Source organism: Ostrinia nubilalis, chromosome 2, assembly GCF_963855985.1.
Source record: "Ostrinia nubilalis chromosome 2, ilOstNubi1.1, whole genome shotgun sequence".
NCBI lineage: Eukaryota > Metazoa > Arthropoda > Insecta > Lepidoptera > Crambidae > Ostrinia > Ostrinia nubilalis.
Window position 1 is genome coordinate 13,903,621 of NC_087089.1, and position 14,971 is coordinate 13,918,591.

General features: G+C 38.3%; 1 protein-coding gene across 1 annotated transcript; it reads left to right on the top strand.

The window, feature by feature from the left end:
* The first annotated feature begins 515 nt into the window (after positions 1–515).
* LOC135084634 (uncharacterized) lies at positions 516–14,314 on the top strand. The gene is made up of 3 exons (XM_063979405.1): positions 516–604; positions 2,053–2,253; positions 13,927–14,314. The coding sequence occupies exons 1-3, from the start codon at positions 562–564 to the stop codon at positions 13,989–13,991; spliced, it is 309 nt and encodes a 102-aa protein (XP_063835475.1). The 5' UTR covers positions 516–561; the 3' UTR covers positions 13,992–14,314.
* The last annotated feature ends 657 nt before the right edge of the window (positions 14,315–14,971 follow it).

Sequence of the window (14,971 nt, forward strand, 5' to 3'; positions counted from 1 at the left end):
TGTCTTATATTTACGTACAACATTAATACTTATCCTTCCTTATTACCACACACCCTATCCCATTACTACCTTATTTGGCCGGAATACCAAAAGAAGGAACTATCATTTGGGTTTCCTTAATATATTACGGGACCCTACGGCGGGGCTTAGGGAGACGTGGGTCTCCTGAAATAAAATCCGTAATAAGGGATTATCATGTCAATTTTCTGCAGGCACAAAGTATAGGATTAGCTTTTGTTGATTTTTTTGGTTATTTATGTTATAGGTACCTACTATGTATTAGAAAAACAGTAAAGGATTTCAATGGATTTCAGTTCCTTGTGCCGTAAAGGGGATGCACTTTTTCTATCTAGAGTAGCAAAGAAGGTGCAGGACTTAGCTGAATTTTTAAAAGCTATAAAATTAATAATGACACAGGTAATAATGTCACACATCTTTATCAAAATCGCCACTGCCATTTTAGAATTGGATTTTTTTATCACAAATGCAGTAAACTTTACGTGCACGTTGAGAACTAGAAATAACTATAAAACATTCAAGCAATATACGGAAAGTGTGCCAATGCTCGTATTTCTTGTGCTGAGTCTCAGTGTTCACGTTTCAGGTGATTGTTTTAGTTTTGAAAATTGAGACTTGTGTGCTGAAATGAAAATGTATAATATTTTAACCGACTTCAAAGAAGATAAGTTTCTCAATTCAGTTGGTATTTCTTATGATTAGCTACGGTACCTACTGACAGTCATAATATGCAACTGTTTCTTAGTCATTATTCTATTTCATAGAGACAAACATGAATGTAAAATCTCTAACTTTACGAGTAGTTCTAACATTTTCCTCTAACATTAACTTTTGTTATAACATTCAGACGAAAAATCTCAATAAAAATATTATGTAACGTAGCAGCGAGATAACCCTATTCTAAATTTAACTAAAGATACCTTATAAGATACACACGAACTCAATGAAAAGAGGACTAAATTGGAGAAGATATTTGAGTTCGGAAGAGTTTGGATTTTCGTACTCGTAACATTAATTTAGATACTCCCGTTTTCTAGGGTGAATACATCCCACTGTTTCCATGAAATTACAAAACTAACGAACAAGCGTTTTTTCCTAATTATGAGGGCGGTTTCAATAAAATATGTCGTTTACTTTTCAAAGATGGAATAGACGGTTGTTAGTTAATCATCTTCTTCTTTTATTATGGCAACGGCTTGGAGATTGTTAGTCATAAAGTGGGATATAATCACTTTGAAAATGTGATTTTATCTAAGAGTAGGCGCACACCGTTGATTTTTTGTCGGCCGATAGTTTATTCGGGCAGTTGATCAGTATGGGCATGTATGGGAGTGCGCACACTACGCCGATTCGATTTGGCCGATTCTTCCTACAATTTAAAATCGGGCACAACTATCGGCCAACTAAAAATCAACGGTGTGCGCCTACTCTAAAGATGACTGATCCATAGTTAATATGTATGTCGAGGTCAAAATCCGCGCGCGACATTCGCCTCGAAATCGAATAGTGGAACAAACTATCCCAGTATTTCCCCCAATAGAAAGAATCGTGTCGTATCGACAATTCGACAGTCGAAAGTCGTGTACACCTAAAGTGGCCAAAAGTTGTCAACAATGCCTAATTTCAATACTTTGGCTACTTTGGGTGACACAAACTAGCGATGGGCGATTATTACTAAATTAATCGAATTATTCGAATGGTCTCTATAGTCGAATGTATTCGATAAGCAATCGCAGTGATTCGATTAATCGACGCACGCCGTATTACTAACGAATAACATGATTCGTTCGCTGCGGTCCTGAGAGCGTGCGCCGCACGGTTGTATCTACTTACTACAACGAATGAATCGTCGCGTAAAGATAGGTACCTAAATAGATTTATCAATCGACTGTCGATTATTATTCGATTTTTTTTTCGAATTACTAAATTGACAATCGAAAGGTCGATTGGTCGATTGTCGATTCATTCGATTATTTTTTTTCGAACAATCGCCCATCGCTAACACAAACTTATTTCACGTTGATAAAATATTAGGGTTCGAGAAACCAAAAGAGAGCCGGATGGCTCTAGGCTCCCACAAGCATCGCTTCGAAGACTCCTGCGACAACGTCTGCACCGATATACCCAAGGAGGACCTGCAGCCAATTTGCATGATGTTCAGCAGATACAAGAAGGGATACCAGTTCTTCGTCAACCAGTGCCACGCGAGGCGCGCTATCTGTAAGGAGAACTTAGGTATGGTCAAATCATTATCGCCTCTGTTACTTTAGGTATATTAAATACCACCAAAAACATTCTGTAAAAAAACTAGCCAAGTCTCGATGGAGCTGCTTGTTTATGTCTACAAAGTAATGAAATCTAGACAAAGTCGTGCCAAGTCTATGGTTCCTTACTGCGATAGTTAATATTTCCAAGGGTATTTCAGTTTTGCGGGATTCAGTCATGCAGAATCCCCATAACTGGACTGTCGTATGAACACACATAGGTATTAGGTATGCTCGAAATTCCAATTAAAAATTCTAACGGATCGGTTCTTTGCGGGACACTGTAAACGGGATGTACAAATAAAATGTTTCTCTTTCAAAGAAAGTAAAGTTAATCGTAACATGTGTGCTAGGGTAAACGTATTCCATGTATAAGAACAAACAGGCCTCTCCAGCGATTTCTACAACTTTTGATTGAATTGTATATGAGTTGAACTTGTTAAACTTCGGTATAAGTGGCCGTACGTTTGAAAAGAACGTTCCACTGTGTTGTACGAACTAGAAACACATGATTATTAAATTGTGTGCTTTATGAGTTTTCCGGTGTTTTAAATGATGATTTTTAATATGATGTAGCTACCTCTTACTAAAAATATTTGTAATAAACAGGAATAGTGAACTAGACACGGCAAGTAGGTACGATTCGTATAATAGTGTGCTAATCGGTGCATTGGCCTAGCATACAACGTGTCCCAAAATTCAAGGATAAGCCGGCGCCGCAGGGTGGACCTAGTCATGACTGCTTTAGGAAAAATAAGAAAAAAAATCTATCTCAATTATTTTTTAAGTTACACAATAAATTATGAAATTCGTCGAAAATTGACACCCCTTATGATATTTTACATTACCACGACTACAATTTTTCAAATACTTCAGTTTTTTTGTTTGTATCGGCAACTTAAGTAGTGCTGCTGTCCACCCCAATTCTTTTAATTTAAGAATTGGGGTGGACACTGAAACTGCAAGCAGTTTTTACACAAAAGTTAATCAAAATATGATATTTCCTTAAAATTTTGAACGATTTTTACTTACACTCCACTTTGACTCGTCGTTTTGTAAAAAAACAGTATGAACAGTATGAACACTACTGCGGCAAGTTTTTTATAAAGTTGACGCAACTATCCAAGATTCCGAAATGGTATAATACACTAAGAAAACTAGTCGCAAAAAAGATATGCGTACCATTTTTACAAGCACTTCGCTTGTTAGTTAGTATGGGATAAATCTTGCAACTGAATTTAAAACCAGTTCTCCTTAACAAATTGAGCTGAAATTTGGTATACTTGTGTAAGTACGATGACAATGCAATATTATGGTACCATTGAGCTGGATGGAGTATGGAGGTGGCCATAAGAACTCTTAACGAAACGGCGGAATTACATCTAGTTTGGGTTCGTTGGACTTGTCTTTTCGAGCACTTTAGTGCTAGATGATGTTCAGGGTCCTGATGATGAAGTCAAGAGGTGGCAGGAGCTGGCCATAGGAACTCCTAAACGAAACGGCGGAAGCTTATCGAGTTTGGGTTCGTTGGATTTGTCTTCCCGAGCACTTAGGCCATGAGATTGAGAAACAACTAAAAAGCTTAAAATAAAGTTGTAATAAAAAAAACTTATTTAAAAACAAGCTTGACTTCGTTTGAAAATTATAATTGACTTCATCATCAGGACCCTGGACATCATCTAGCACTAAAGTGCTCGAAAAGACAAATCCAACGAACCCAAACTCGATAAGCTTCCGCCGTTTTGTTTAGGAGTTCCTATGGCCAGCTCCTGCCACCTCTTGACTTCATCATCAGGTAGGGTTGCCAACATTTCATCAGCGAAATATAGTATTTTCCAAAATAAGGTGTAAAAAATATAGTACATTTAAAAAAAATATAGTATTTTATGTGAAAAACAAAAAAATAGACAAATATACATTTTTTAATTATTTACTTTTATAAAAACTATATTTTTTTGCAGTTCTTGAGCTGTGTAACAGTTTTTTGTTTAAAATAAACGTGTCATATGCTTTGTCACATTCAATTTTTAAATTAATATAAATCAAAAGCTCATTTTTTATTAATGATACACTACTTCTGTTTCTTTCTTCTCGCCACTTCGAATTCATAACCGAAAATATCCTTTCTGTAAATGCCGAAGTGGCGGGAATAGAGAGCAGGAATGAAATTACTTCAAATAATTTATTAAGTCATTTTCAGTATTTTTTAAAATATGCTGCCATTTTTGGCCTGTAGTTTTGTCAGTAAAGTCACTACAGTCTTTTAATTTAGCAAAGATTTCATTCAATATCGTTATTTCAGAGTATAAATCGTCCATTTTGATACTCAATTTTTCTTGTAAATTTAGAACTTCTAATATTGTCTCACAGTCATTAAATGAAACCTCCTTTTTAAAATTTAATTTATTAAGATTAATCTATTATTAAGATAGTCTAAACATTTATCAAGAAATAGCAAAAAAATCTTTTGAATTCCATAACTTTCTGTGGGGGGGATTTTGCTTCTAATGATTGCAACATTTTTTTTGTTTTGTAACCAAAAAAAATAACTTTTTGACGTTGTTCTAGCGCCGATTTTAAAATTGACATAATATATGTTGTGATAAGGATAGAGACATGCAATTTTTAGTTTTACAAAAGTAATACGATAGAGAATAATACAAAGCAATAAAAACCACCTGTTATAGGGGCATTTTTTGGAGAAATTGATCAAATAACCAAAAAAACACGAATTTAAAAGCAGATTTTTTTTCAAAACGTATATTTTTTTATTATTTGTTGGCATTTTCTGGGTATTTTATGTATTTTATTAGTATCGCCTGTTATTTAGCATTATTATTGATTTTATTTTATCAGGATATACCTCTTAGTTTAAAAGTTATTACGTTTTCTTTACGAGAAGTAATTGGAAGAAAAAAAATTCTATAAAAAATTTAAAAAATATCTCAAAAATTTTTTGACCTCTTTTTTCTCGAAAAAAATAGGTCTAGTTTCACATATTTTCATATGTGCACTTTATCGTGACTCACACTGTATATTTTGGGGATCTTCAGTAATCCAGTCATACTCTCTTTCCCACTCCGGTTTATTTTATTTGGAGTCTTTTTGTTATTTTTCGTTTTTTAATCGGCGTTAGCGGCGCAATAGAATTTGACGCACTTTCGTTATCACTACCACTTTCCATACCTAATTTATATAAGACTAGCTTTCCGCCCGCGGCTTCGCCCGCGTGGAATTTTGTCTGTCACAGAAAAACTTTATCGCGCGCGTCCCTGTTTCAAAAACCGGGATAAAAACTATCCTATGTTCTTTCCCGGGACTCAAACTATCTCTATGCCAAATTTCATCAAAATCGGTTGCGAGGTTTAAGCGGGAAAGCGTAACAGACAGACAGACAGACAGAGTTACTTTCGCATTTATAATATTAGTTGGGATTTCAACTTTTCAAAAGAAATAACAACATCTAGTTGAAAACGATTCTGCCGATAAATAAAGCAGACCAAAATATCGTTTGACGACGATACATTTTACGTTGTCAATTTGACATTGACCAGTTCGTTACGTGCGATGGGGCGGAAAGGTTCTGGAATGGAGGCCGCGTACCGGAAAACGCAGCGTGGGACGTCCACCTACAAGGTGGACCGACGACATCGTAAAGGTAGCAGGGAAGGCGCTGGACGCAGGCCGCTACCAATCGATCAACATGGAAAGCATTGGGGGAGGCCTATGTTCAGCAGTGGACGTCCTATGGCTGAAATGATGAAGTTCGTTACGCAAGCGTTCGGATACACGCTATCGCCAATCGGGTATGTTCACGGACCTTATCAAAGGAAATGGTACGTGCGCAATAGGTTATATGACTTAGCCATCTTAACAGTTAAAAGTTACTTTAAAGGCGCGTTCTTATTTTTTTAAATGAAGGATTTGTTTGTTAGATTTGTCGGTGTTGAAAATATAGTATTTTTGCGTACTATATATTTTTTCAACAGTATATAGTACGCAGACCCGAAATATAGTACAATACTATATATTATAGTACGGTTGGCAACCCTATCATCAGGACCCTGAACATCGTCTAGCACTAAAGTGCTCGAAAAGACAAGTCCAACGAACCCAAACTAGATGTAATTCCGCCGTTTCGTTAAGAGTTCCTATGGCCACCTCCATACTCCATCCAGCTCAATGGTACCATAATATTGCATTGTCATCGTACTTACACAAGTATACCAAATTTCAGCTCAATTGGTTAAGGAGAACTGATTTTAAATTCAGTTGCAAGATTTATCTCATACTAACTTACAAGCGAAATGCTTGTAAAAATGGTACGCATATCTTTTTTGTGACTAGTTTTCTTAGAGTATTATACCATTTCGGAATCTTGGATAGTTGCGTCAACTTTATAAAAAACTTGCCGCAGTAGTGTTCATACTGTTTTTTTACAAAACGACGAGTCAAAGTGGAGTGTAAGTAAAAATCGTTCAAAATTTTAAGGAAATATCATATTTTGATTAACTTTTGTGTAAAAACTGCAAGGATTCTGAGGGTTTTAAGAATTGGGGTGGACAGCAGCACTACTTAAATTGCCGATACAAACAAAAAAAGTGAAGTATTTGAAAAATTGTAGTCGTGGTAATGTAAAATATCATAAGGGGTGTCAATTTTCGACGAATTTCATAATTTATTGTGTAACTTAAAAAATAATTGAGATAGATTTTTTTTCTTATTTTTCCTAAAGCAGTCATGACTAGGTCCACCCTGCGGCGCCGGCTTATCCTTGAATTTTGGGACACGTTGTATACCCGTTGTTAGGAATTGGGATTAAGAGGAGTAAAAATGATACCCGGGCTCAGGGAAAGGGCTATATTATGGAATAAAGGAACATACAGGAATACAGGGATAAAGAAGCGACAGACAGATGACATAATGGATGTGGTTGAAATATGACCTACGTTAATGAGGTTAATTCTAGCGCTTGGTTTTAGCTCGTCAGTGTTAAAGTGCCCACTGGTAGAAATTTCAACAGGCCAGTCACTAGACGGGGCTTTCAAGAACTCTGGACCTTCAATCCATCTACTGTTAGGAAGGGGAGTATTTGAGTTAGGACGGGTGGCATCGTCAGCGACATTCAACACAGTTGGAACCCAACGCCACTCATCAATGGTGGAAAGCTCCAAAATATCTGCCAGGCGGTGCGCAACAAAAGGAAGATATGACCGCGCGTCACTTCGTAGCCAAGCAAGAACATTCTTTGAGTCCGTCCAAAAAAACCTGCGCACTGGCTTGTACTTGTGAGCTTCACATATTGATGAAGCTAAGCGAGCAGCAACCATAGCAGCTTGTAATTCTAAGCGAGAAATCGTTGTAGGGGCTAAAGGTGAAACTTTTGATTTGCTACATATGAATGAAAGTTGAATTTGATTATCAGCAAAAAGTAGGCGCCAATAAGCTACCGCAACATAAGCATGCTCACTGGCATCACAAAATACATGCAATTCGCGCTCCAGCAACTTAGCTACCCTGGAATGCCAACGAGGAATACGAAGCTCAACAGCCGATGACATTAATGAAAGCCAAGCCATCCACTGAGAAAGCAAATCCTGAGGCAGAGCTTTGTCCCATTCTACTTTTCTACGCCACAATACTTGGAAAATGATGCGACCTCTAATAGTGATTGGAGCAAGCATTCCAAGTGGGTCAAATACACGCATTAGTACGGAAAGCGCGTTGCGTTTAGTGATTTTAGATGGCAAAGCGAAAGGTTTTAAAGCAGCGGTATTAAAACCGAGCTGATCAGATATGGGGTACCAAATAAGGCCAAGTGTACGCACGCTTTGCTGATGATTACTAATATCTACAGAAGTGTTATTTACAAGCTTAAGTTCGGAAGGCACAAGAGCGAGAGCCTCAGGTTTATTCGATACCCAACCACGAACTTCAAAATGAGCTCGCTTTTGTACATCCACGATATCTTTTGCTAAGTGAGCCGCTTTTTCAACTTGGTCTACACTACCTATATAATCGTCCATATAAGTGTCGTGGACGATAGCATGAGCGGCTTCAGGGAATGAATTTCGATTCTCCTCTGCATTTTTGTTTTTAATATAAAGTGCTGTAAACGGGCTGGATGCAGCGCCGAAGATCATAGAAGACATACGAAATATTGAGATCGGCAAATTGGGAGAATCACGCCACAAGAAACGCTGTGCATCCCTGTCCTGGGATCTAATCTTAATTTGAGGAAACATCTCCCTGATATCAGCTGTCATGGCAACCTCATCTTCTCGAAACCGGTAAATTATATCAATGAGCGACGACAATAGATCAGGACCACTCAATAAAAGGGAATTAAGACTAGTTCCCTGGACACAGGCAGCAGCATCATGGACAACCCGTAACTTACCGGGCTTATTAGGGTTCACGACTCCGAAATGGGGAAGGTACCACTCCCTCGAAGAGTCAGTGGTCATGGCACATGGCTCCGCATAGCCTTTATCAATCATAGCGTGAATGTTTTCCCTGTAAAGAGCAGCGTAGGCTTCATCCTTTTGGAACCGTTTTTCCAAACTATTGAATCGTGATAGAGCTAAAGGGTAACTATTAGGAATTTCATGGTCATCAGATTGCCAAAGCAAACCAACTTCGAACTGTCCATCAGGCAGACGACGGGCGGTGTCCTCTAGAATCTTTGTGGCGCGCTCGTCTGCCGACGAACGTTTTTGGCGTTTGACAATACCGATTGATTCTAATTTATAATTGTCGCGAATCATGTTTTCGATTTCTGTGAATTCATCACCTATCATGCTATGGTTTATAAAGGATATCGGTTTAGTACGGCTCGATGTGCAACCGAAAACGACCCAACCTAAAGGCGTTAGACATGCGGCAGGTTGTAACTTGGTGCCTTGGCGCACTTCTCTAGGTATAAGTAAATTCCAATTGTCAATACCGATAATCAGTTTCGGCTCAGCATTTGTATAAATCACATTAGGAACGCACAAATGCTTAATATCCTCTTGAATAACAGACTGACTGGAAATACCGAGTCCAGAAATAGATCGAGCCTTAGTTATTTCGTGCGTTTCCGATTCATGTTGGCCCTTAATATAAAAATCTACGTACTCTGTTTCAGCTAATTTTGACAGTCCACCCATACAGTCCAACCTGATTTTAGTCTTAGGTCCACAGGCTCCTATCTGGTTTGCCACTTCTGCATCAATAAACGTACTGGACGAGCCGTCATCGAGAAGAGCGTAAGTATCTACGGAACCTTTCGGGCCACTCACTGTTACGGCGATGACCTTCAGAAGTACTTTCAAAGGGCCTCCTGAAGCAGAGTGTGCAACTGTTTCGCTATTAGGATCTACTGGCGTGTAAGAACAAGATGCTTCGGGCTCTACATTGACAACATTTGTTTCAACAGTTGTGTGTGTATTTACTGACTCAGATTGGTGCAGAAGCTTGTGATGTCTATATTTACAACCTGAGATTTGGCAAAGAGTTTTTGGATTACACGACCTATAGCTGTGAGAACCTTTTTTCAAGCACCGAGTGCAAACTTTTTCCTTACGGACCCAATTTAATTTTGACATAATGTCTAGATGACAAAATTTTTGACAGTTGTCAATCAAATGTGGTTGTTGACAATAAATGCAATTTGGTTTATTACTATTTACAGATTGTGGATGATTATTTACAGATGGCGAAGAACCTATGGCTGTGGTGCAAAACGATTTGTTTACTGGCCGTTCGGATAAGTAGGCTTCTGTAATTGCACCGAACTGTAGCTCTGTAGTTACTTCCTCCGCCAAAAAATCTGCAAGTAGCTCCAGCTTCGTACCCAAGCCCAAGTGAAAGCGGGTCTTTGCGTAGTCTTTCCACCGTGAACGCAGCGCGGGGGTCAATTTGAGTAGAAGTGTGTTAAAAAGTTCTGGTGACTCTAGGTAGGCAGTATGATCAAGAAATTTTATAACAGAAACGCAGCTGCGTACACGGCCGGCAAAGAACTGCAAATCCCTACCTTCAGTGTTGACCTTGGGCAGAGATCGGACAGCTGCAACCTCATGCAGTACAATCAGTTCAGGCCTACCATAGTGCAACTCCAAAACCGACAGAATTTCATTAGGCTCGTACGCTGTGGCTAGTAGGGCACCAACCGCATCTCGTGCTGGGCCAAACAACGCTGTATTTAAACGAGATATATTAGCAATAGAGCTATAAGACGGCGCAGAAGCGTCGTAGGCTCGTTTAAAGGAAAGCCAGTCGTATATTTTGCCATCAAAATGAGGCAAAGGCCTATCAGAATAATTATCCTTGCTATGAGCAAGATTTTGGATAGTTTCAGCTAATATTAGAAAGTCTGACGGAGTAGTATTTACCGCTGGAGCGCCGCAGCTCGGCTTCATCAACGCCGGGCCGGGCGCGCGGACAGGCAGGACGGGTTCCTGCGGGACACTGGGAGCGGCGGGCAGGAGGGTTGGGTCGAGAGCCGCGGCAACCTTAGAGGCGGAACGGCCGGGATGCGCAGGAGTAGGCGCATCCTGGGTGGCAGCTCCAGGTTGCACTAAAACAGGTACACAGGCAGATTTACCTGGGCGCGCAGGGGTAGGCGCGCCTAGAGAGGCAAACCTGCTGGTAAGCGAAGCTTGTTTTGGAGGCGCCGATTTCTCTAGCCACTCCGTGACGTCAACACGGCTACTGCGGAGACTGGAACCAGAACGGCTGGCACTGGCTTCAATGTGGGCGAGTTCCGCTTGAAGTTCAAGCTCACGCGCCACGGCTTCGGCAGCTTCTACCCGCGCTCTTTCCTCGGCGGCACGCACGCGTTCCTCTTCCGCGCGCGCTCGCTCTGCGTCGGCAGCTCTGCGAGCAAACTTAGCCTGCGCGGCGAGGGTGCGTGCACGAACTGTGGCCGATGAGCAGGATGACCCTGTAACAGATGCCGCGTCGGCGGCCGCCGCGGGGGCGGTCGCGACTGGTGCGGGGTCGGGTGCGGCGGCGTGAGGGGAGCCCCGTATGGGCTGCGTAGCCTCGGCCATACCCGATTTATTACCTTGCGCTTTTCTTTGAGCCCGAGTTATCGTAGCTGGTAAGCGAAAAAATGAAGGAGAAAAATTTTGAATTTTTTTTTTATAAATTTTGCCGGAAGAAGGACCAAAATGTTAGGAATTGGGATAAAAAGGACTAAAAATGATACCCGGGCTCAGGGAAAGGGCTATATTAAGGAAAAAAAGGAACATACAGGAATACAGGGATAAAGAAGCGACAGACAGATGACAAGAAGACAAACCATAGAAAAAAATAAAATTATAAAAACATAGACTTAAAAGGAGGCCGTTCGTAACACCCGTATTGTGAAGAGCCTGTATTACAGGTATCCAGTGTCAGTAATAATGTCAAATCACATTGAATGGTTGTAATCAAGGAATGACAGACAAGGCTAACTTCTATGTGGAGAGATAGAATATCATTGACTATCATAGAATATCATTGACTATCATAGAATATCATTGACTATCATAGAATATCATTGACTATCATAGAATATCAGTAATGTTGACATTATCTAGCTAGAGGGTGTTCGGCAAAGGGTGTATTGCGGCACTCTGGTGTACCGTGATCATTTGATGATGTGCCTCAGAAAAAAAATAGTTTTCCTAGATGTACAGTCGCGGAATGAAAAGGTTCGTCACCTTAGTGTCGGTTTTCGCTTGCACTAGGTACTGTTAAGAGTCAAACCTGCCAACATACCCGTGCAAGAAACAGTGCTGCTAACATTTAAATAAATATGACGTTTGCTAACGAATAAGGTTTTGCTTGTTTATTTTTCTATCCCATCAGTGCAATCTTACAAAATGTATAGCCTGACCAGGAACATAAAAACCCTGGCATAGAGGCGCTTCAATTGCATTTGATAGTGCAACACTGAGTACAGTCGTACATGTGTTAAATTAATAGGCTAAATTTATGTATCAGGATTCAGGATTACGGGCTAATTTGATATTTTCATAAATTACGAAAAATATTATTAAAGGTAACCTGGTTTAAATAAATGAAACCATCAATCGAGCTAGTAGGATTTATTTTATTATTCATCAATAATCAAATTCAGAACTTGAATATTCAACTGCAATGTCTGCTCATGAACGCTTCAAACTCGGTACTTCTTTCCCAATTCCATAAAATTCAAAACTTAGAAAGTGACAAAAAACTTTAAAATAGGTAGTTGAAACAGACTACAGCTAATTTTCATAGTGGACTGTACTATACGATAAACATGTCAGTCAATTTGACAACCTTTGTCGGAAACATTATTCAATGAAAATATTGTCCGAACCCTTAGTATTTCTCTTCGACAAATACATTAACACATAGTGAACCACTTTTCTTTCACGACTATAAAAATATTTTAGCAATTTAATTCACAAAATCAATTGCAAACATTTAAAATAAAGTTTGTTTACACTTTGACAACAATAGACTGACATGCAAGGTGACATGTCAATGAAGTTTTCAGTTACTGTTGCCATTAAAAGAAATTAGTACCATTAGTTTTCCGCAACATGGCGAGGGTTTTTATGTTCCTGGTCAGGCTATAGTTTTTTTATTTAATAGATGATGGCAGGTTGAACCAACAAGAAGGTTTTAGTTTACCAATCATAATAATCTTCTTGACAAGTTAAATCTTCAAACAACTTTGATCTAAATAATTTTGAACTTTACTGACGAACAGTTAAAGATTATTTTCTCTAACTCGAGATTATTCCATAACATAGTTTGAAAAGGTAATATGTGCTCGTGATTCGTTGAAGGAATCAATTTGAAAACTGACGAACCTTTTCATTCCGTGACTGTACATCTTGAACACAAAAAGTTTACGTGACATTGATCTAGAGTCTAATACTTTGTTTGTAGGTACATGATATTTGAGAATATTCTGTAACAACTGCGTGTAAAATCACAAAAAGTTCATTCATTACGTTACTGGAAAAACTAATGCTTTGCTAAATCATATTTTCTTGAAAATTGGCACCTAGTACATTTTAATAACCTTATAAGCTATCTGATGTACAAACAAACACAGTCAGCTGTTCCAAAGATACCCAAATTGTGGGTTAAGAGGATCCTTGTAGATGAGTGGTTAAAATCCGTTGTGTTTCGATGCCTCTCGAAAAATTCCACGGCAAAAAGAGGCTATACTAGTAAGAGCTTCTGATGTAGACCCTTAGAAGTGAGAATCTTGAGGTTTTCATTGATAAAGCTAAAATTGTAAATAAGCTAGCATAAATGCAAGTAAATTATAGTATGTGTATCCACAAAGTGGACAGACGAGCTCATTAAGGTAGCAGGACGTCGCTGGATGCAGGCTAGTACTAACCGACCAATCTGAAAATCATTGAGGGAGGCTTATGTTCAGCAGTGGACATTATTGTATGAAAAAAAAAATCATACGAATATCAATATAGCCAATTTATTAGCATAATTATTGTGATATCATAAAATGTTGGCTTTTTTGGCATTTAGAGCATTTGTAACTCATACCTACTTCATCTTATTAACAATCTAATAACCACCAAATCATCACAAAACCCTTAAAAAATCAATCAATTTTCCATAATAAATTGTACTTTAAATGCTTTTTTTCCAGTCCTCCACATAGTACACCCGAGCAGATGTATAAGGAACCGCCAGTTTTTCATGCCAGTAAATTAACTTTGCATAAATCCATTTTGAGTAGAATATTACAACGGACAGAGGAAATTAACTCTTTGAGGCATGTATAATAAAACCTAGAACGCTGTGTCAAATATGTACTTTTATGAGAAATTTTATTAGTTTCATTTTAAAGGAGCAGGAGGAAAATGAAGTATAATTAAGTTTGCGGAATAATGCAATAAATATCTTAGGCTGGGTTGCACCATCTTACTTTAACTTTGACAAACGTCAAAAATCTGTCAAACTCCATACAAAAACCACCGGTTATCGTAATAGTTACTGTTAAAGTTAGGTGGTGCAATTCAGCCTTATTCTTGAATTGTGAATTTTATTCTCTTTTAAAAGGGTTGTCAAATTCAATTTGTAAAGAATTTAAACTTTGTCTAAGGACAAGTTTTTAAATAAATTAAGGTCGACATTTTGAGGCTAGGTGATCTCAACTGTACTGTAGGTAGAACATGTAGAAATACCTAGGCATTTGTTTGTCTGAAGGGAGTTTGATGTGGACTTGCTTTAGTGTATTCCATTGTAGAACCCAGTAGTAGTTACATATCTCAAAATAATAGGTAGTGGGTATAGTATACAATGATAGTTGTTTACTCGTGATTTGTATTCAATAACATACGTTTCGCTATAAATTGTTAATAATTCATCAAGGAAGCAGACTTTTTACCTACTGAACTAGATTTGGTAATTAAAGATTATGTAATGCGTAACGAAATCAAAAAAATTGGTACACAAAGAAAATTCTAACTGTTACTCGTGTTAAAATAAATCGGAAAGTTTTTTTTTATTTAGTCCAAAATCCTTCAACTACAAAATAAGTCTGTGAAGTATAATTGAACTATGCCAGAAATCAGACTTTTAAAATTAAATTTGGAAAATTTTAGGATTTACTGGAACATCTTAAGATATACCGTAGCATGGCCTTTTAAAGTAACATTAAACCCCTTTTCCTAGCTTTTAGACAATAATTT

Coding starts and splice junctions, on each gene's coding strand:
- LOC135084634 (XM_063979405.1), top strand. CDS start 562: ATGCTCGTATTTCTTGTGCTGAGTCTCAGTGTTCACGTTTCAG. Junction 605..2,052: donor TCTCAGTGTTCACGTTTCAG/GTGATTGTTTTA, acceptor ATAAAATATTAG/GGTTCGAGAAACCAAAAGAG. Junction 2,254..13,926: donor TATCTGTAAGGAGAACTTAG/GTATGGTCAAAT, acceptor CTTTTTTTCCAG/TCCTCCACATAGTACACCCG.